At 52.3% G+C, this 20,866-nt stretch overlaps 11 protein-coding genes across 13 annotated transcripts, besides 4 other annotated features; 7 read left to right on the top strand and 4 right to left on the bottom strand.

The window, feature by feature from the left end:
* Positions 1 to 181: 181 nt before the first annotated feature.
* EKO05_0008378 (uncharacterized protein) lies at positions 182 to 1,349 on the bottom strand (the record flags this gene model as incomplete). The annotated part of the gene is made up of 2 exons (XM_038941507.1): positions 182 to 1,230; positions 1,301 to 1,349. 2 exons carry the CDS (start codon positions 1,347 to 1,349, stop codon positions 182 to 184), a joined length of 1,098 nt encoding a protein of 365 aa, XP_038796821.1.
* Positions 616 to 648: a tandem repeat.
* Positions 1,350 to 1,723: 374 nt separating the features above from the next.
* EKO05_0008377 (uncharacterized protein) lies at positions 1,724 to 2,206 on the top strand (the record flags this gene model as incomplete). The annotated part of the gene is made up of 3 exons (XM_038941262.1): positions 1,724 to 1,934; positions 1,987 to 2,039; positions 2,093 to 2,206. The coding sequence occupies 3 exons, from the start codon at positions 1,724 to 1,726 to the stop codon at positions 2,204 to 2,206; spliced, it is 378 nt and encodes a 125-aa protein (XP_038796820.1).
* Positions 1,820 to 1,849: a tandem repeat.
* A 352-nt stretch (positions 2,207 to 2,558) lies between the features above and the next one.
* Positions 2,559 to 3,350, bottom strand: EKO05_0008376 (uncharacterized protein; the record flags this gene model as incomplete). The annotated part of the gene is made up of 2 exons (XM_038941345.1): positions 2,559 to 2,913; positions 2,980 to 3,350. 2 exons carry the CDS (start codon positions 3,348 to 3,350, stop codon positions 2,559 to 2,561), a joined length of 726 nt encoding a protein of 241 aa, XP_038796819.1.
* Positions 3,351 to 3,606: 256 nt separating this feature from the next.
* Positions 3,607 to 4,431, top strand: EKO05_0008375 (Autophagy protein 5; the record flags this gene model as incomplete). The annotated part of the gene is made up of 2 exons (XM_059637288.1): positions 3,607 to 3,726; positions 3,775 to 4,431. 2 exons carry the CDS (start codon positions 3,607 to 3,609, stop codon positions 4,429 to 4,431), a joined length of 777 nt encoding a protein of 258 aa, XP_059493271.1.
* A 1,987-nt stretch (positions 4,432 to 6,418) lies between these two features.
* On the top strand, positions 6,419 to 7,045 carry EKO05_0008374 (uncharacterized protein; the record flags this gene model as incomplete). Its single annotated transcript, XM_038941402.2, has 3 exons — positions 6,419 to 6,590; positions 6,640 to 6,883; positions 6,946 to 7,045. The coding sequence occupies 3 exons, from the start codon at positions 6,419 to 6,421 to the stop codon at positions 7,043 to 7,045; spliced, it is 516 nt and encodes a 171-aa protein (XP_038796818.2).
* Positions 7,046 to 8,603: 1,558 nt separating this feature from the next.
* EKO05_0008373 (uncharacterized protein) lies at positions 8,604 to 10,049 on the top strand (the record flags this gene model as incomplete). The annotated part of the gene is made up of 2 exons (XM_059637287.1): positions 8,604 to 9,020; positions 9,072 to 10,049. 2 exons carry the CDS (start codon positions 8,604 to 8,606, stop codon positions 10,047 to 10,049), a joined length of 1,395 nt encoding a protein of 464 aa, XP_059493270.1.
* Positions 9,238 to 9,271: a tandem repeat.
* Positions 10,050 to 12,115: 2,066 nt separating the features above from the next.
* EKO05_0008372 (uncharacterized protein) lies at positions 12,116 to 12,991 on the top strand (the record flags this gene model as incomplete). 3 transcript variants are annotated; one of them, XM_059637285.1, is made up of 2 exons in its annotated part: positions 12,116 to 12,554; positions 12,783 to 12,991. In XM_059637285.1, 2 exons carry the CDS (start codon positions 12,116 to 12,118, stop codon positions 12,989 to 12,991), a joined length of 648 nt encoding a protein of 215 aa, XP_059493268.1. The 3 variants fall into 3 exon arrangements, with proteins under 3 accessions (XP_059493268.1, XP_059493269.1, XP_038796817.1); XM_059637286.1 differs by having other exon boundaries at positions 12,116 to 12,605; XM_038946511.1 differs by having other exon boundaries at positions 12,116 to 12,991.
* A 41-nt stretch (positions 12,992 to 13,032) lies between these two features.
* Positions 13,033 to 13,542, top strand: EKO05_0008371 (uncharacterized protein; the record flags this gene model as incomplete). Its single annotated transcript, XM_059637284.1, has 1 exon — positions 13,033 to 13,542. The coding sequence occupies one exon, from the start codon at positions 13,033 to 13,035 to the stop codon at positions 13,540 to 13,542; it is 510 nt and encodes a 169-aa protein (XP_059493267.1).
* A 683-nt stretch (positions 13,543 to 14,225) lies between these two features.
* EKO05_0008370 (uncharacterized protein) lies at positions 14,226 to 15,002 on the bottom strand (the record flags this gene model as incomplete). Its single annotated transcript, XM_038946510.1, has 1 exon — positions 14,226 to 15,002. The coding sequence occupies one exon, from the start codon at positions 15,000 to 15,002 to the stop codon at positions 14,226 to 14,228; it is 777 nt and encodes a 258-aa protein (XP_038796816.1).
* Positions 15,003 to 15,206: 204 nt separating this feature from the next.
* Positions 15,207 to 15,235: a tandem repeat.
* A 1,683-nt stretch (positions 15,236 to 16,918) lies between these two features.
* Positions 16,919 to 17,953, bottom strand: EKO05_0008369 (Succinate dehydrogenase (quinone); the record flags this gene model as incomplete). The annotated part of the gene is made up of 3 exons (XM_038941194.1): positions 16,919 to 17,242; positions 17,295 to 17,845; positions 17,908 to 17,953. 3 exons carry the CDS (start codon positions 17,951 to 17,953, stop codon positions 16,919 to 16,921), a joined length of 921 nt encoding a protein of 306 aa, XP_038796815.1.
* Positions 17,954 to 18,645: 692 nt separating this feature from the next.
* Positions 18,646 to 19,587, top strand: EKO05_0008368 (uncharacterized protein; the record flags this gene model as incomplete). The annotated part of the gene is made up of 1 exon (XM_038946509.1): positions 18,646 to 19,587. One exon carries the CDS (start codon positions 18,646 to 18,648, stop codon positions 19,585 to 19,587), a length of 942 nt encoding a protein of 313 aa, XP_038796814.1.
* Between the last annotated feature and the right edge of the window lie 1,279 nt (positions 19,588 to 20,866).

The following is a 20,866-nucleotide window of genomic DNA, read 5'->3' as shown; positions in this document are numbered from 1 at the left end:
CTCGCCCACCAGCGAGTCTTGAAACCAGAGCCATACTAGGACCCGGATCTCATAGATTGCCTTGGGAGGACACCAATTCGACGGACCTGCTCCACGTCACGAAACGAGCCAAGGCCAGAATAGAACAGTGTGCATAGCAGCAAGGACTTGAAAGATTCATCGCTATCTGGGTATCGTGCTCTCACTTCCTCTCCACCGTCAACAGCGCTTCTGCGCCGTCTTGCAGGGCGATGAGCCCGCTGCCCTCGATCTGCTTCTTCCACTTGTTCGACTCGAATCGCGCTGTGACGACAGTCAAGCGGAGCGCTGGCTCGCTTTCTTCGCTCGTGGACGGTATTTCCGGGACGTGTGTGAATGTCCAGCGGCCAAACGCCCAGTTTAGAATGTACCGTCCCCGCCCCGTGGCGGTGGTGGGCGTGCTGATGTCTTTGTCCGATGATTGTGGAGGCGTCGATGCGTAGAGTACGCCTTTGATGCGGTAGACTTCGTCTTTGGTGGGGTCTTGGAGAAGTTTTGCGAGTTTTTCTGTGTCGACGTTGGCTGCGTCGGAGCTGTTCTTGCTTGATAGGGTGATGCTGAGCACCTCCACCTCGCTTGAGTGGTCGTGGTTGTGCTCGTGGCCGTGGCCGTGGCCGTGGCCGTTGCCGTTCTCGCTCGGCTGTTCGACAGACTTTGCTAGTTTTGCATCCAGACCGAATACAATGTTTTTGTCTACCCAGCCTTTGCTGCTCTTCTGCCTGGGGATTGGAGGATCTACGTCCAGATCCAGAATTCTGTCTTCGACGTCTTCTAGCCGCCTCTCGTCGACAAGCTCCCACTTGTTAAGGACGATCAAGTCTGTGTACCTTGCTTGGATCTTCGCCGTGTAACTGGTGTCCTCGTACCCTTTCCAGTTTTCGACATCGATAACACTCATCACCCCGTCAAGTACATATTTGCCTGTGTCTCGCGACAATCTGTTCACTTCCATTGCCAAGGTAGCGGGAAACGCTGACCCAGAGGTCTCGATGACGATACGGTCTGGCTGGACATCGTTGGAGAGCTGCTCCAGAGCATCGGACAATTGGCCTACAAGGTTGCAGCATATGCAGCCGTTCAGAAGTTCTTGCACGCCAGAGATGGCTTGAGAGGAAGCCAGCTGAGAGTCGACGGCTACATCACCGTATTCGTTTTTGAGGAGGGCAAGCTTGTAGTCTTTGGGTAGTTGTTGTATCAAGTTCAAGATCAACGCTACAATACATCAGTCTCCGTATTGAAATTTGGGAGTTGACCAACATTGTTGAGCAGTCCAGACACTTACTGGTCTTCCCAGACCCCAAAAAGCCGGTGACGATGGTGATGGGTATCATGATGACGCTATTCCGACAGTCGTGCGGTGAGACCTGTGTCACCCCTTTCTCGCAGATCAATCGGAGGTGCCGAGAGGATGTTTGGCACCGCGTCAAGTCGCGGCTGCTTTTTCCAATCCAAAGCGGGGTCACCGAGCGTAGCATGGCAAGGGTCCGGCCGACAATGACGTAGCGCCTTCCTAGCACGTCAGGCACGCGTTATCCCACAGCGCATCATTTGCACTACTACTACCAAGACCGCCTAGATCCTGTTTACTCCCCTACACAGCCTACCAAGCTCGAGCTTTGCAACAGCTTTATAACCTGCCTTTACCTGCATTAACCCCTCCTCATCCCATACAATCAACTCCCATCAACCAACACCTTCAACAACAATGGATTTCGTCAACAAGCTCACCGGCAGCGGCAACAGCCAGAGCCAGGGTCAGACCTCGAACGAGCAGGTTCAGTCGAGTGGATCTGCTGGAGGACAGCAGCAGCAGAGCAGTGGCAGCGGCGGCTTCCTCGGCGGTATTGGCGACAAGCTCAACTCTGCTGCTGGAGGCGGCCGTGAGAGCGAGAAGAACGAGGACTACCTCGACAAGGGTAAGCTGGCCTGATCGTGTGCTGCAATTGCTCGGATACTTACCTGCCACAGGCGTCGACTTTGTACAGGAGAAGTTCCTTGGACAGGGCGCTCAGGACAACGAGGTATGTCGTCACTTGCACCGGGGAACATTGCACACATGCTAATGCAGCCATAGTCTGCTGTCGAGCAGGCCAAGGACGAGCAAATCTCCGACTTCATTCGAGGCCAGTACAAGACCACTACCGGTTCAGATATCCCCATCAAAGACAAGGAGACTAGGCTCGGCTAGAGCTTGCACTCGCCCAGGCTTGACACATTGCGACTTGAAGCAGCCTTCATGGTCATGAAGTTACGATTATACTCATCAATTGAAAATGAAAATCTCCAATCTCTTCCCCATATCTATTGTGATCTTCGGGGTACCCTACTGATCAAGTCAAGGGAGTCGGCATTGAGTAATGGACCACAACCACTGCTGCTGTTGAGGTAGCGCTTTGAAGGCTCTGAGAAAGATCTTGTGGCAGTATCGTATCTTCTGTGCATGGATCTTCTCATTGTTCTAGGTATCATGTGCTCTCTAAATGTCTTCAACGTGTGCTCCCTTGACACAGTAGCAACCCGCAACCAGATGCCTCTCTGCTCTATGCTTCCCTCTCTAGGGTCTCGACGCAATGCTTGAGCAACATCATCATCTTGTTCTGTATGCTGCGGCCAGCCGGCGTATCTGCATGTCTGCCAGCACCCCAGCCAAACGGCAACACTAGCCTTCGGTGACCCTTCTTGTCCACAACTGCCAACGCATCTAGAGGAAACTTACCTCCGCCTAGCGGATGCAACAGCCCTAGGCGGACAAAGTGGTTGTTCGGCGGATCGACGGCCGAGATTAAGGGGAGCGAGAAGGGCGCAGTCTCAGAAAGGTTGTGTGTAGCGGGATCGTAGCATAGCACGAAGGCTTGTAGCGAGGGTGCGATTGCGTAGAGCTCATCTAGAGCAGAGCTGTGACTAGTTAGACTTCGATCTGGTACTGCAGTGATGGCAAGTTTAAGGGTTCGAAATACGTACCATAACAGATCATAGTGCAGTTGTAGATTGCCCTGCACGCAAAATATTGTAGTAGACCCTCCCTTTTCGTATCTTTGCCAATTGTTGTGAGACTTGAGTCTACTGCCTTGTGGTGCAGCGAGCGTTGTGCTGGCTAGGATAGCGTCCACGTCGACAGTCCACGCATCTGTGGGCTCAACGATGTCTAGCTCGTCGAGTTCGCATTGAGTTTTTGACCTCTTCAGCGTGTCGCCGAGCCAAGGCAGTGCTGGTGAAGGCTCTCGTAACTGTTGTATTTCATCATCATCTGACTCCGTTGCTAGGCGGGATCGTTTGCGACTGAGTCGTGCACTCATGGTGCGCGGTCGTGGGAAGAAGAGGAGGTCGACCATTTGCGTGCGCACATTGCCGTGGATCGTGTTGAGGTAAATGGGAAAGATCAGCAGTCCTACAGGATATTACATAGCGAAATTGCTCGTTGTTGTAGAGACGCGTGAGAAACGAAAAACGCGCAATCTTACGAAGTTGCTTTTGCTGGTCTTTTGGTTGGCGGCTGCCGAGGTCCCTTGCACCTGCGCATCACCTGCACCCCACGCTACCCGGAACGCCGCCTGCCCCACAGACACTTTAGTCTATACATCTTTGGTGATGGGCTCAAGAGACGTCGCGAGCAGACTGCGTGAGAGTGTCTGGAATGGTAGTATACCTCTAGAAGTGCGGTTGCATAACGAAGATTGTAGGACCTTCGACAAGTCTGATCCATACTTGGTAAGAGCACACTCAGCACCTTGAACTAATCTTAACATGCGTTCGTAGATCCAGTTCCCAAGACTATCCTATCTTGGCCTACTTGTTCGCAATCTGCATACCTTCTTTTCACCAAATTTGATCTATCCTGATGTCTCTTCAACAGACCTGTGGCTATCATACGAAGGTGTACCATTGAAGTGGCACTACCCTCTCGGATTGCTGTACGATCTCTACTCTGGAGCCGAGCCAGCATATCCCTCAGACGTTTCGTCGCCTTTGTCGCCATCCCACAGAACTGAAAGCTCGGAAGACGAGCACCGCAGCCTGCCATGGAAGCTTACAGTCCATTTCTCCAATTATCCAGCGGAGCAGCTCGTTCGGCTTGACATCGAGGACAAAGTCATGCACGATCTATTCAGAAACAGCGTCAAGGAAGCCGACTATCTACGTAACGGAACTGGGAAGACCGTCATGTTTCTGAGTGAGAAAGATAGCACACAACTCTGGGACGCAGTCAGGCGACACGACTTCTCGCTGTACAACCCTATCAACCAGAAGCTATTAAACCCTCAAGGAGCTGCACTACGACACCTGCCTGTACGCATATATCTCCCACATGCTGCGAATAACAGCGAGCAAAAGGAAACTAGTCCTGGTAGTTTGAGAGTTGTACAAAGTCTGGTCGCGCCGAATCTCCCATCGCGTAAGTGGGCAATGCGGTGAGCAGGCTGCAAATCGTCAGGCTGACAATGCATCAGGTCAACCGCAAACTATTGGCACAGCATTAAATCAAATTTTGCCGACTTTATTTCCCAGCAGACGTAGTCCGCTCCTTGCACAAGCAGTTTTGCACGGTGCAGTTTTGCCGTTAAGTGCTAGTGTCGAGGATCTGTTACGAGCAACTGCATATCTGGATGGATGGCTCCACATTGCTGTGGTGATGATGGCGTAAAACGATTGCTCGCCAGTTACGTAGGGTTGTGAATGCGAAACCCGTGATCTCACAATAGTGCCGTCTAATGCGAAAGGATTACCGAGTCTCGTTCCCTGCTGCACGAACAGTGACTGTCGATGCATAACTTGGGAAGGGAATGCGAAGGTACTGAAGATCTCCAGGCATACGTGTGGGTCCCCTTGCCAACAATGATATCCTATATCAGGGGACCTGAGTGTCGATGAGCGGTGACGCCGAACTCGTTTCCAGTGGCTGAGCACGGGCCGGCTCTCTTCATTGGCGGATTTGATGAACCAGAGCCCTGATCGAGCATCGCGCCGTTCCCGAGACCGCAACTTCCTCACTCGCGTCTTTCATACTCCTACATGCCGCGTGCACCCAAACCTTTGAATTGCTCACCGGGTGTCCTCACCCATCTCCGCTCTTGCATCGGTTTGTGAATTCGTAACCCGGCTAAGCTTGAGGTTGTTCGCACGCGATACCTATTCGGCACATCGTCTGCGCTCACATGGTTCGACGTTACGTAGGGGATCAATTCGGTGAGACGTCAACTATGCAGCAATCTACAACAAGCAAGGTGCACTTTCAATAGGGTCAGGCATTTTTGTCGCATACCACGACTATCGTACGCTAACAAGTACGAACAATGAGGAAGATAAGGTTGGGGGCAGTACGAACCGAAGGCTGAAGCACTGTCCCTCTCTGCTCTTGGCTAGATCAAACGGTTGCCCAAGGCTTGCGCTAAATTTGAGGGTCAATTGACATCAATGGTACCTCAGCCCTGTGATAAGGCTGTCACCGGCCTTGCCGATGGCATGCCATTCCCGCGGTAGCGACCCATGCAGGTACTTCCTCCGACACCTTCAATTTCACTCATCGAGAGGTGCACGGCGCTACTTCAATTACTCGGATACCAATCAGGCGTTGGCTCTGACTGTGTTACTCAAGTTTCACGGTGACGAAACGGGCCACCCTGCAGGGCTGCGGAGTTTTCGACTGAATCCTGTTCTTCACCGGTAAGCAGCAACTATCACAGGAACGTCATCGGTGCGGCTCATACTCCACATTACGGGAGGGCCGACTGTATGAGGCTCCCTGCGTTTCTATTCGTCGGGTCGTTCACAGAAAATCCCATTGCAAAAGGCTGAAGACCATGTGTCGGAGCCTAGGCTGGGTAAGCCCCCATGGTCCTTTCGTGACCTAGTCCCTCGGACGTAAGATCCACGTGAATACCAATGATGTGGCCCGCTGCGGTGTGTCCGTAGCTTGCTTAGCCGTGAACCAGGACATGAACCTGAATCCCGTTCAACATCCGACATATTCTCTTCATTGACTTGATAGCCAGACTTTGAGCAATGTTCCAGAGACGTACATAACCTTCTTCTCTGAAGTCTTACCCTCTTACCTTTCTTGGGATATATATGCGTGTCTATTTTGGGTCCCTTTACAGCCCCAAACATCACCTTTGTGTCCATACAGTAATAGAACAGGCTACAACATCCAACAGCTGGAGAACAATACTTTATTATATTACCTCTTCCTGCCAGGGCCGGCCAACACGGCCATATTGGTCACCAAGCTATGCGACACCTTTCGATGTTGGATTTCCATTTCCATATTCGTCTTGCCAAACCACAAATCTGAAGCGAGACCTGCCGACAATATCGCATTCACACGCCTATACTCTAAACAGCTCTTTCTAGTCGACTTGTCAACGGTGTCATACGAGCCCCCTCTCAACAAGGCCTGGACAGTATGTCTTACGGACAAAGTGGTGAAGGCCAACAGTCACAGTCTCCGTCTCCGGTCGGTGGGGACTGGACCTCCAATACATCTTCTACTGAAGTACGGTCTGAGGAATGGACAGATGTTACAGATCCGGCGGAGAGACGGAGGATCCAGAACAAGTTGGCCCAACAAAGGTTCAGTAAGTGGTCCCATTCGAAATGCAGATCACGGACACTAATTTATTACAGGAGCCAAAGCCAAGGAGCATAGAGAGGATGCAGAGCGTGAGATGGAGAACGTACGACAGGCAGCAAGCTCTTACACACCCCCAGAAGCGGCCCACCTTGACGACCATCATACACTTTCAGGTCTTCCTTGGGGAGGGATATCTTTCAAACACATCGTTGCCGTAGGACAGAACAAGGAACATAGCTCTCAACAGAGCTCACGGGAAAACTTTGTCTACGCTATGCGAGCGGGAGGAAGCAACAGGTGAGGGATCCAGCGTGAGTTTGTGCTTTCTTTCGGTGTCCGTACAACTAACGTGACCTCAGACTAGGACTGCGCCTTACCGATCACTTTGCTCGTGGCCACGCAGCGTGGGGACCTTTTGGAACGTTCACACAGCGCTTCTCCAAACCGTATGAATCATGAGTCGAGCTGGGCCTGGTGACGTTCGCTATTTGTCTTGATATTACAACACTGTGCACCACGCGCATCCGACTACTGCAGCCGAGTAGCTTGGCTAGGTTGATGCTCTAAAAACATAGCCGCAGAGCTGCAGTGGTCCGACTGGACGGATAGGGCTTGATGCCTGTACTATGTCCCAATTTATGTCTCCATGTCCTTCGGCGGCTACATCTTTTCTCTTAGTGGCCAATGTCAAATCTTCGATTATCGACATGGGTGAATTTTGCCCTGTCTTCCCCAAAGCCTGGTTCGGTATTCCCAAGTTCCTGGGTCACTTATTTCGCTGCGAAAATTTCGAACGAGGCACGCTCTGCCGCGCTGTGTTGTTGCACACCTCTTCGGGAAGGGCCCGGTGCGATGTTCCAATACCGACGTACATACAAGTCACGTATCATTTGTCAAACAGACGACTTGAACCCCGATCTCGTGCATTGCTCTCCTGCCCGGATTTGTGCTGCCTAAACACTGGCGTGCGGCTGAGTATAGTTGCCTATGCTGGCCTCCGGAAGTTGGCCCAAGGCAGTCTCAACGATGAGGGCGGTGTCTTTGCATGACATAGCACAGCAAGTCCGGAAACAGTCAGAAGCTTGTGCCAAAGGCTATCGATCCCTTCAGCTAATCAGCCTCGCAATTTTTGGACAAAACGTGGTATAGCGTAGGACGACTGGCGGGTGCAGGGTTCATAGAGTCCTTAGGTACGGTGGCTCCAGAGGGCTGAGCGGGCCAACCCTCTCTCAATCTCCACATGGCCGGCGCTGCAACAACAGCATTCATCATCGCAACTTTACAGCCGCATTGTGCCTGATTCCGAGCACCACTTACGTGTATCGACGGCGCTTATGCGCCTGTGTTCTGAAATGCGCGGCATCGATTACGGATTCGAATGCGGCTGCAGTGACGTGAAATGTCCTGCATTGCAGCGGCGCACACGAACGCTCCCCCGCAATGGCCTGACAGAGTATATTAACGGCGTATTCAGGTCAGGGGTACGGCGGAAAAGGACTATAACTGACCGCATGCGGAAGTTCGCGAGGTGTAATTGGACCCTAATAGCGCCGTATGTGGGCAAATTGCCTTGGAGGTGATGTGCGGTCTACGTCTATTGGTGCGCAAATGGCAGCAAATTGCCAGAAGTTGCATATTTGTCGCAATGTGTGTCAGGAACACGATGTTGCTGACGGCAAGTACGGTGCAGCTCAGGAACCAGAAGATACCCGAGAGAACAGTCATTGGCCCCTTCAAAGCTCAGTGTCTGTTCGTGGTTGGTCGCGCAGCCTTGTGGCGTCACTAATTGTCTTGGTCTCTTACCATTCTGCTCTGAACAGCCACAGCCGGTCCACACGCCTCAACGCTCGACGGCACGGAGGGCCAACGTCCTAAGCGCCCACGACAGAATGGACAACTTTCACGCATTGCTCGGGGAATTCCTTAGCCTTGGGGCGCAGGACATGCGAGGTTGAACGATATATATCTTTGCGATGTGCTTTGAACAAGATGTAGCACTCCAGCTTGTTCGGTCTTCATGTCAGTGGAGGATTTCTCACAGCTTTCGCTCGAGGAGGCCATGGTGACTACTCGAGCCAGGGCCATCAAGGCATCAAGGACAGGAAGCCCACCTCAACATCTCGATCAAGATTCACCTCTACCTTCTGTCGAACCAGTCTCGCCCGTATCACCCACGCCCTCCCTCATCATATCGACAAACAATCTCAGCTACAATGTATCCACATTCGATGCCAACCAACGGCGACGGGTCAAAAGAGGACTCCAGGATAATGGAATCCGAATGAAGTATTGTACGACGAACATCGACGATGAAGACCCAAGCATCCAAACACAGTATTTCTACATCAACGACGACGTTGAAGTGACCATGGGTGGAAACTTCCAAAAACCTCGATGCTCATGTGGCGCCAATGAAAATGGCGTCGCTTGTAAGGTATGTCGAGTCACCTACCGAGTCTGCAATGCTTAACTGACATTCGTCGAGCACATCTATTGGATTGGCGATCACGTTGTCTCTACGGTTCCTGATATCGTCAAAGATCAGCCTTTGCAACTTTCGACAGATGGATCAACTTTCCAGCACGTCAAGCCAGCAGACGTGCTGCGCAAGAAGGGTCTAGAAGATATTGCAAACGACCTGGATTGGGTCTACGAGGACGAAGATGTGCCCGAAGACGAAGATGACATCAGAGAAACAGTTATCAGTATGCTTTCAGTCTTTGAGCCCCAGGAAGCATTGCCTGAGGAGTTCAAATGTCCTGAGTCGCCTCTTACATCAGAACGTTCGAAGAAATATCAAGAGCTCGCTGCGCTGTTCACCCAGTACGCCGCTGCAGACCCTGGACTTTTTCTTAGTATGCGCGACATCATCGACCCAAACTTTCAGAGTCGCGTGTTCTTTGAAAAGATCGAGAATCGCATCACGCGAACCTTCAACGCCTTAGCTGAGTACATCGACCATGGTCCTACAGACGCTTCTGTGGATGCGCTGCGGTTTGACCTGCCAACCACCGCGAAAAAGCTCAGAGCCCTGGTCGAAGCTATCAGCGACTTCTACGAACAACAAGACGAGGATGACCCTGATACAAAGAATATTGCGATTCGAGCAGCTGCAGCCCTGGTACGGATTCTGGACTTGGTTACAGATCGCAACGTCGATGCTTACGAGGACATCACGTGGGGCATGCGGCCTGAAAGTCCTAGTGAGAACAACCTGTACTACGCTCTTATCGTCGCACCGGCAGCCAGCAAGTCATTCTTCGTCTTGGATGCACTCCAGTCACTGCCTCACGAAGATGTCATTCGCAACCATTGGGCAACCTTACAGGGCATTGAGAAGAAACTCGACGAGCACAACACCCCGGTCAGTTACCTGAATGCTTTTCGCAGAGTTGTCCATGACAGTCGCAAGAGAGCTGCTTCAGAAGCTCGTGGTGGGCAAGTCAAGCGAACAGCTTCCTGAAAGGCAAGCCCGTTCACCGATTTCTCTTTTCTTCAATCCTCCTACCAGTCTTTCATAGCTGGCACTTATCGGCTTCTGTTTTTTTTCTTCTTGTCTTGCGGTCTTTGGAGTTGGTGGTATTTTTGCATCTCCTCCACTCCTTCTCATGTCTTGGGCCTTCTCTCCTTTCCAGTCTTAATATTTGAGCGTTTTCGACTGTTTTTGCCGTTCTGTACTCTCCTTCGTATCTAGATCATCCCTTCTTCTTGTTCTATACTCTCCTTGATACCCTTGACTACCTTTCTTACTTTCTTTGATCATGCATCGGCATGTGTTCTTGAGTCTGGTCTATACTTTTGCGTTACCCTTTCTTTGAGATGAAAGCCCTACCTTTCCAAGCAACAATTGTGAGCAACGTTCGATGTGGTTTCTTCTCTTTACTTCGCTTCTTACATTCGCTGTACATACGTTACACAAACCATTTTAGCTTTCTTACTCGTACGATTCGCACCTTATGCTCACGTGAAGTCCTGCAGTGCGGGCCTAATTAGCCCTACAGCATGCCGCAGGCGGTGATGACCCACTCAAGTTGCAAGGGCTTCGTAACATGTCAATAGGCAGTGCACGCGAGTCGTAAGATGTTCAGCTGATACGTCCCCGCATCCGTACAGTAGGCGCTGCCAAGATCCAGACTGTGCAGTGCCAGAACTTTAGGATGCGGCCGGCAGCTGCTAAGCTATGCAGTAAGATCACTGAGGTACGGCCGAGTACGATAATGGGACCGAGTGTAGTAAAGGACCGCCCGTATGTGCGTCCTTCTCATGGCCGGGTCTACCAGCAAGATAAGGACGTTTGAGCGTACAGGAATGTCGGACTGAATGTCGGGTCTGTCGATCATCTACGTTGAAGATTGTGTGAGCATCTATGGAACCAATCAGAACAGGGGCTGTCACGCTTTGCAAAGCAACTCGGTCATTCATCTGTGTAACTGGCCGGCTGGCGTTGCCGCTAAATGGACGATGCAGTGTGCGTTCGCTCCCCGATACAGTGGATCAAACGACGTTTGGAACCCTTTCACATCAGGATCACTTTGTCCAGGTGCTCTCATTCCAGCGGTGAGGCCAACAAACTGCCCACAGAACTATGCGTCGAGGCCTGCATCGAGCTCTAGAGAGCTTACTGGAACGGATTGCTTATCTTGCTGTTCGTTGACGAGTGTTTTGCACTTGCTGTAAGCCAACCCCGCAGTGCAGCGCAGGCGAAGTCATTTCTTGGATGAAACAGCTGCGTCGGGTTCCGTTACAAGCATGGCAGCATGGCTTTTGCAGGAGGTTGGTAGCACAGTCGTCATGTGCTGAGCTGGATAAGCCCAAAAGCCCCCCGAGAAGATGATGATAGGAGATTCATAATCAGCACTGCTTTATGCAGATGGACGACCTGATCAATTGGCATGTGGGCGGATACGCGAGGCACCGTTAGCACCAAGGCTTGTGCAGAGGTGGAGGCGCCAAGATGACTGTGGTGCATCAAGTTGGCATTGGCACAAGAAGGTTGGTCGGGCTGTGGGGAGCAACAAACTAGCCTCGCGTAGCCACCATCTGGTTGGCTCACGATGCAGATGCTATCCACATGGAGTGCTTTGTTCCTTCCAGGTCGAATTGCGGGGGGAAGACGCTAGGCCGATCTCGCTGCTAGCGCTTCAACTGGATGATCCCCCCGTCGCGCCTTTCGTACCCACCGCTGCGGATGCTATATTACAGTCCATCACTCGTCCTTGCCTCTGTCTCACGTAGCTCCTTATGCTCCACTATTAGTTCTCCTCACAGGCTCACACCACGCTCTTGCTATCGCGCCTCCCTCCGAAACCGAGTTTGGCCTATCACGCCATTCCGCCCCGCTGACGTACTGCACTTGCGAAGACCCTGAGTCCGTGCGCCACATACATCTACCACCTTATCACCCTCCCCTACTCCTTTCGACGCATCCTTCAACCTGCTCAGCTCAACACACGTACACAAAACCCAACTTGCAGCAATCCAATCCCACACAACCGACACTACCGCCGAGGCACACCTCTCGCCAACACCATGTCTTCCGGCAACAACTCACCACCTCACGCGTCTCCGGGCCCCACGGACCGCCGGCGTGCCTCGATCACCGGACAGACGTTTCAAGATCTGTTCGGCCGCCCAGGCAGCTATTCTGGACAGCAAGGTGGACGGTCAGGCCCCATCACAACAGCTGCTGTCAACGCTCAGCAGCGGCGCCTTTCACTCACAACCATTGGCCTATCGGCATCGCCGGGCCAGACGTCACCCTTCCTCGGCAACCCCCGCACACGAACTGAGAGCCTCTCCAGCGTCAACTCTGGCTCAGTGGACGAAAGTCCCTTCGAAGACGACTACGCCCCCTCCGCATCCGCTCCTGGTAGCAACCCAGCCACCCCCTTCGCTCGACGGCTCAGCTTCGGTGCACGAGCACTGCGGGATGTCAGGCAGGGCAGTGGTAGTGTTGGAAACCCAAATGGTAGACCTTCCACCCATAAAGCCTCTCCCCCGACTGGTGGTCGAGGACGAGGTCTGTCTTCATTGTCGAATTCTCTGCCCACTTCAGCACCCTTCCTGCACTCTTCGTCACCTCCTGGTCATTCCTCGAGGCGTTCCATATCTATATCTTCTGTTTGGCCGCACACTATCGCAGAGAATGTCGAAGACTATCCCGAGTATGAACACTCGCTGACATGGTCATCCACAGGCGAAGGCTACAACTTCGCGGAGAACCTCCGCTCCCGAGCTGAGCGTGGCTCAATCTCTGGCCCGTCTCCGATGCTGAGCGCGCCTACTCACCAACGTGCGAAGAGTGTTGCCATTATGGAACCTCCCGTCCGTGAGATGCCGAAGCAGCCGAAGCAACCAGACGCTATGCAGGAGCGAATCCTGAAGGGCGATTTCTACATGGATTAGATGGAGATCAATCTGTGGTATGTTGACGTCCCCCAGCGCCCATGCCTCAGAATTTCCAAGGACTGACTCCACCGTCAGAATCATATACAGAACAGATCTGTCAACCACACTTTCACGAAGATGTACGACCCGCATTACCTAGCGTTCACGAGCGATGCATATCTACGCCACGTCTTTTCTGGAACAAACCATCACTCGAGGTTTCGAGGATGGGGGACGCAATGACTCCACTGAGCGGATGCTTGCTTATCTTCTCATCACACTTTTCGTTAAACATGGCTTCCATACTTGAGCTTAGCCGACGCCCACCGGTACATCCATACGCACCGCTGCGTTACCTCTCGCTCATCGAAGGTGTGGTTTGGAGTTTCTTGTTAGATACGCAGGCTTCGAGTTTCCTCGCCCATTGTGTGCTTCGTTCTGGGGGTATCTCGAAGCATTCATGGACGTTTTGCTCGTCACACGCTGACATTGTTTTCACTAAACTTCGACAGGTCTCAACAAAGTCTGACGGAGTATGGACGGCGACACCAAATTGCTGGAAGTCTTGAGAGGCTCATGTCAAGGCCGGAGTTTATGATCTTACGACGGGGGCATTGTTTACTCTTATTAACAAATGTGTAACTCCGCGCACGAAACTACCAAGGGCAGGGCAGACCAGCGACAGCTCTTGTGGTTCTCGGATGTATACTCGAAATTTGTAAAGGACCATACCAATACAATCATATAAATCCGAGCCTTGCGTGAACCCCAAACTTGTGTGTTCCGAGGAATTGGAATTGGAATTGACATTGGTGCAACACTGTAAATTGTGATGTGCACCTGCACATGTACATCCTTTCCGTATCTGCACTTGCCTTCGTCACGATCTTCATTTTCATGTTTCAGGGATGCGTATCCGTGAACATTGAGTAAGAGCATACGTTCCTGACAAGCCCCAACGTGCAACATCCAAGTGTCGATTCAGCGCGCAGATAAGCGCAGCTCTTACTGGGTCTGACCTGGTCCTCAGGGGTGCCAGTAGTCTGACGGCAATCAGGCCACTTGCCTGGTGTAAGTCTTACACTACAGCATCAAACGATACAAAAAGTAAGCAGCACTATGGTCTGGATGACCGAAGATCGTACTCGCGATTTGAACGCTCCTCATGCTGTGTGTAAGTAGAAGTGTTGATTCACACAGCATATTATTTATAGCCAAGTCGGGGTATATCACACCCGCACAACGCCGGGCCCTAGTATGCCATCCCGCCAAGCCCTGAGTCGACCCGACACAATTCCATCTCTGCCGGATGCTCAAAAGTATACATCAGCCCTCTATTCTGGAAGAATCCACACACACTCGGGTCCTCATCGTTGCCCATGATGTTGTTGCCCACCCTCTTGACCTCGGCACCAACAGCCTCGACAAATTCCGCGCTATACATCCGGTAGATCTGCTCCCTCATAACCACCACCTCCAGCTTCTTCAGACCGGGCTTCATACAGCTCGCAACCTCCAATGGCGAGAGGTCGATCCGCGCATCCGGCTCTTCCCGCACGAGCTCGAGCACTAAGCGGACATCCTGCGCGTTGTTCGTGGAGGAGATTTGGGACATGACGCGAGCCAAACACGCGACGTTCTCTTTCGATGGACGAAGTGTGGCTTCGGAAACGACGTGTGGCCACCGCGGTCGTGGTCCTTCGAGTGGGTGGGTGAGCGTTACCGTCAATCGCCGAGCCAGAAACGGAGAGAGCACTGCGCCGACTCGCTGCTCATCGTACTCGCTGCGCAGTCGTACGACCCAGGTCCCGTGCCGGATCATTTGTGCTGTTGCTTCTGCGAGGACTTGCTTGTTGGTGAGGAGCCATGTTGGTAGGGCAGTCTCAGGGGTAAGGAGCGATTTGTAGCAGGCGACGATGCGACCCATGGACGGGTGGTCAAGGAGAGAGATCTTGGGGGTGGCGATCCATAAGGAATCGTATATTTGGTCGCGCAGTTCGCGAGGGAGGTCAAGGAACGATGTCGGCATTGTGGAGAGATGTTTGTCCTCGTTGGTAATGATCTTGATGTTGATACAACGGACCACCTTAGGGAGGCTTTCGATGTTGTGTTCCGAGGTGTGAACGTACTGTTGACTCTCGACTTTCACAGCAGACCGGGATCCGACTTTCCACGTACAAGTGCTGCGATCCTGCCGTCGATATATGCGCAGCCCGTCTTGTCACCCGGTATTTCCTCCGGCCGGCCGTCCGTCGTCCCTCCAAGCCATCGCTATAGCTCGTGCCGAGAGGGGTCTTGCTCGGGACGAGCATGTTGCCGCGCGCCGCACAAGTCACGGCATCCTACATCTAGGTTTAGGCCAACACCCCAAGCCCGTCTTGGGCGTGTCCAAGGAGACGGGCAGGTGACCGTTGGTCAGAAGACCAATCAACACGATGGACCCTGGGTGCGTGCGTTGGTGCGTTGTCGGAGTCTGGGGGCGGGGAAAGGCCTGGAACGCCCGGATGGGGTGGCACAGATCATCGCACCTTCCTCTTCGGTCAACCCATCACATGTCCATGTTCGTCGTCTTTCGTGTCGTCCGCGTGGGTGCAGGATGAGGCTCTGCTCCGCTGTGTTCCACCTCTCGTTTGTGGATACTACCTGGTGGTTCTCGCTGTCAGCTCACTTCGTAGGCCAATGTGAAGCATTGAAGGAGCCTTACCACGTAAACGGCTCTTCACGATGCATGCCCTTCGATACTCATCCGAGAGGCCATGGGGAGTCAGAGCATATCTAGAGTGTGCTTGTCACCAGTGGAAGGATACGTTTAACTGATGGAAGGACCCTTCTCCCGCATCAACTACCTCATACTCTCTTCAGATGGTATGACACAGTGCAGTAACCGAAGGAAAGTGCCGACGTGAATAGTATCTGTTGCTTGATGCGAGGATATATCTAAAACTGTATTTTCTCGTCCTCTTAGTCGAAGAAGAAGAACAGTAGGTTCAGGTAAGCGGCAAGATCTTTTGAATCACAGCACAAGTCATGCAGCATCACTCACAGATAGCGCTCGATGGACCGACTGATATATGCGCGTAGATAATCACGTTACGCTGTTTTTATTGGCATTCGCATTGATGTCAGATCCAGTGCACCCCACGGTCTTGAGAACCCTAGATCACTGACTAGAAACCTGTGATCATACCATCAAACCTGCTTGCATCAGTCCAATCGTAAGGCTTTTCTGCGGACAAAACTCGTAGGCTTGGAAGGCCTACCTGGACGTGATGAGCTGATCAGATACAACGGGGGCTAACACGATCTGTTCAACCAGGAATTATGCGAAATGGTTGAACCATCTCCTAGAAGTCCTTTGACTACGTGACTTCGATGTACTGCAAGCCTGAGGCTTGAGCAAAGGTGAAACGGGTGCTGCAAAACAACCTACATCTTGCCAACAGTGCAATGCATGAAACGAGTAGTCTTTGTCCGACTTTACGATGACAAACGTCCTAAAGGTTAATCAGCCTCTCTGAGCGACCGAGTACGCGAAGCAAATCAGCTGCTGGCTGCGATTCGCTCCAACCTTCTGGTGGACATCAGCTGTGCGAACGAGAGGCTCGCAGTGTCGCTTAATGCAATTGACGACAATGCCACAGTTGTGTCTAAGGCGTTGTGGCAAACATCAAACGGTGTACGTTGCGCGAAACAGTTCCAGAGGGTTGACCACTTCCCAAGTCTCGCAACACACGACTGCCATTGGGACACGAGTTTCTCATGACACTGTCGAAAGCAAGGGTTTGGTAGAATGTAAATGGATTGGTTTGCGTACATGTCTCCAAAAAATACAGGCCTAACTCGAAAACACCAACTCAAAAAGTCGATCCTGTGTGCACACAGCGAATGCTAATCATCACCATCTTCCTTCGTCTCTCTCCCTAATCCAAACTTCCGTCGTCTTGCTTAGGTGAAAGCCATGCTCTTCTTAATTTCAGCAATTGCCAGCGCGGGGTTCAGGCCCTTGGGGCATGTCCTCGAGCAGTTAAGAATGGTGTGGCATCGGTACAAGCTCATGCTGTTGTTGAGAGCGTCCTGGCGCTCGGCCTTCTTCTCGTCACGCGAGTCGGCAATCCAGCGGTAGGATTGGAGGAGAACGGCGGGTCCGAGATACTCCTCCTGGTTCCACCAGTAGGACGGGCACGATGTCGAGCAGCAGGCGCACAGAATGCATTCGTAAAGACCGTCGAGCTTCTTGCGGTCCTCCTTGGTCTGGCGGTACTCACGACCCTGGATCGTGTTAGTGAGTGGGCTGTTGCTGCTGGTGATCGTTGGTACTTACGTCAGGCGAGGGGGTGGTGCGCTGGAGGTAGGGCTTGACGGAGCGGTATTGCTTGTAGAAGAGCGTCATGTCGGGCACGAGGTCCTTGACGACGTACATGTGGGGGAGCGGGTAGATGCGAGACTCCTTGGCGGTGTCTGTGGGGATGCGGCACAGGCAGGCCAGGGTGTTGACGCCGTCAATGTTCATGGCGCAGCTTCCACAGATGCCCTCGCGACAACTTCTCCTGAAGGTAAGGGTGGGGTCGACCTCGTTCTTGATGCGGATGAGTGCATCCAGCATCATGGGACCGGTCTTGTTCAGGTCGAGCGTGTACGACTGCATCTTGGGCTTCGATGACGGCTCGTCAGGGTTCCATCGGTAGATGTGGAAGGTCTTGGTCTTCGCATCCTTGCTGGGCTCGGGCTCCTGCTTGGTCGATGTCTTGGTCTCGGGGACGGGCTTGCGGGCCGGGTCTGGGACGATGCTCTCAGCGACCTTTGAGATGGGCTCGCGGGCGGTCGTGTCGGTGACGGAGGCAAAACCGCGCGAGAAGACAGCCGGGCGGAAGGCTACGTGAATGGCGTCAGCAGGGCTCAATGGCGCATGCAGCTGGTGTTGGTCGTGTGCATACCTGTCTGCCTTGTAGCCAGACGAGCGAAAGTGCGTGTGCAGGCCATTGTGGGTTGTGTGGAGTGGAGAGTGCGGGATGTCCTGTTGTCAGATAGGTGCCTTCTTAGAAGTTCGAACGTCCTCGGCAATGGGTGAGCAAAGAGCCACCGTGTGGCCAATCAAGCGTCACGTAATTGTGTGCAAGCCTCGGACAAAGCCGGACTTGGTTTCCGACCCTTGCCACGATCTTAAACATCGAAAACGTCAACACTCGAATCCGCTATCTTGCGCTTGTTGGACGTCAGCGGCTCGACGTCGGTTTTCAAAATATACTCGGATTCTATCTAGATGATCAGACCTTGGAACAAGGAGCATTGATGCAGCAGTTGCTCCTGTCTTCACAAGATCTGACGTAGCCACGACCTGTTCCCTCGCCCAACTGTCAGAGTCAACAACGTCTAGAACACGAAATCATGTGCAAAGACTGTCGTAACATGCAGGAACCCGGACACTTGAGTGCTTTTCCGGTGTCTGTGCATTGCAACCGCCGCTGGAGAGGCGTTCGTCTGCCTCACATAGGTCACGTGAGTATTTTGTCGTGCTCTCCTTTTGCACGAGCCGAGCTCCATGCGTGCAAACGCAAGCAACGTCGAGTCGGCAACTCTTCTGAATGTCGCACATATTGTCACGCTCCTACAAGCTTAAAGTGATTGCATTTCGTTGTTCACCTACACGCGCCTTCAGAAGACGAGCAAACACAATGACCGCCAAACCACCCCTTGATCCAAATCAGTCAATACACTGGGTCCTGGATTGGGATGGCACCATTACACGCCGTGACACTCTCGATGCACTCGTCAGCATCGCGGCTTCCTCTAAGCCTAGTTCACCTGTACTCGACGAATGGAAACGCGTCTCGGAGGCCTACATGACCGACTACACTGCTGCAATAGAGAGGCTTGCCCCGGGTAGTAATCTACCAACGACAGTACAAGAAGAAAAAGATCTGCTTCGGGCGCTTGAAAGTGTCGAGCAAGCGAGTCTCGATCGTGTCTCCTCATCTGGGATTTTCGCGGGCCTGACTAGGAAGCTTTTGGCCGAAGGTGCAAAACGCGTCATCGATTCAAGAGAAGTAGAGCTGCGCAAAGGTTTCGCGCAATTCCTTCAGCGCATGCAAAGCCGAGACCGCGATGAACTAGACATTCTGAGTGTCAATTGGAGTCGTCACTTCATCAGATCCTGCCTGGAAGCTGGAGAAGCTTACATGGACCCACAGGCAGTCCACGCAAATGAGCTTGATGGCATCGAGAGGGACTTGGTTTCTACCGGAAAGATCAGTCCCGTCGAGGACGCGATGATGAAGATTATATCCAGTGGTGATAAGCTGGAATACCTGATGCGGTTACGGAAGCAGAATCGCGAATCTAGAAACGAATGTCCCGGCTCCAGCAGACCAATTGTATATGTTGGGGACAGCTGGACAGACATAGAATGCCTCTTGGAAGCCGACCTTGGCATCTGCGTTCGCGATGATCCCATCGGTAGCTCGCAGAAGAAGCTGGCCGAGCGATTGCAAGACCTTGGTATCTGCTGTCCTCGTCTGCAGGACTGGAAGTGTGCAGACGAGTGGCAGATGGTGTGGGCGAGCGACTTTGCTGAGATACAAACGTGGATTGAAGCGCACAACGCAAGCATACGCTGACCATGACCTGTTTTATTCTCGATCGAAAATACTTCCCGCTTTCAGGTGGCCACATGCTGGAGGTTTTGACCGCAAAGATTACGCACTCTTCCCTGGCAACCCGTGTTGTCCAACATCATCCAAGCCTACGTGAAAGCCCGAACAATTCAGCTCAACGCATACTCCAACTGCCTCTGTTGGATCTGGGTACGCTCCATACCTATCCCGTATATCGCTTCCTGTTGTGTGTCTTCGTGAAAGTAGATCCGCGGCCGTATCTCTATCTGCTCTTGAAGACCGAAAGCTGCGCACGGCAGTGCGGTCTCTACCTCTTGTCAGGTCTTCTCGTTCTCAGATGCGATCACGAAGAATGATTAATTCAGCAAGGGCTGACTGGCCATGCCTGGCCGAGTCATTAAGAACGAGAATATTGATCTGTAAATCGTACGCGAGAATGGAAGCCTTTTCAAAAGCACCGCATGCGGACCGCGGTAGCCACAGACGAGGAACATTTGAGTCTATCACATCATAGATTGGTCTAAGGAGCTCGACTGCGTCATTGCACCCTTGGGAGAAGCTGCTACTTTACGGTTGGACACCCAACACCGAGGACTTGGGATCATTCACGCTGAATGGGGACGAGATGACATTTGACAGCATCTGGGGTGTGGAGAAATCCCCGTCAGTGCTTGAGTATCAAACGTGTTCAGTACCGCACTGACAATACGACACACCAGTCATATAAGCGAATAGATGCTTGATACCTTTACCTGATCCCCTATCATCTGCATCATCCTCAATGTAAGGTTTGAAAAGCCCGAGGAGTTCGAAGTCTCACACCCTTTTTTCAAATATTTCAACACAAGAATTCTTCGTCACAACACGAATCTCCAAATGATGCATTTCCACCAACCAGCAGCCCCACCGTGTCGAATCCACACAGCCTATTACCGGTGTTATCAGATGTGATTGCAAGACTAGGCCGTTATAGACCCATGCGTCCATGAGCCTCTGTGCTGAAAACTCGACGTACCGAATCCTTGTATACTGGACATGAGAAGGATTTCACTCCGACTGTGTAGATAATGACCCGTGACTCCAACATCAGCATGGTTATAGTCATCAGTATAGCCACACTTCCACTGTCATCTCCAATCTTGTCCGCAGGCATTAGACCACCTGGTAATATCACACGAGCACCAGAAGCCATCTGCTTCTATCCTCAGCAGCGACGCAGCAGCAGATATTACCATCGAGTCAACGACTGTACCAACAACCAGGAAATGTGTGTCTATACACA

This window comes from Ascochyta rabiei, chromosome 14, assembly GCF_004011695.2.
Source record: "Ascochyta rabiei chromosome 14, complete sequence".
Taxonomy (NCBI): Eukaryota; Fungi; Ascomycota; class Dothideomycetes; order Pleosporales; family Didymellaceae; genus Ascochyta; species Ascochyta rabiei.
This window is presented reverse-complemented; position numbering and strand designations above follow the sequence as displayed.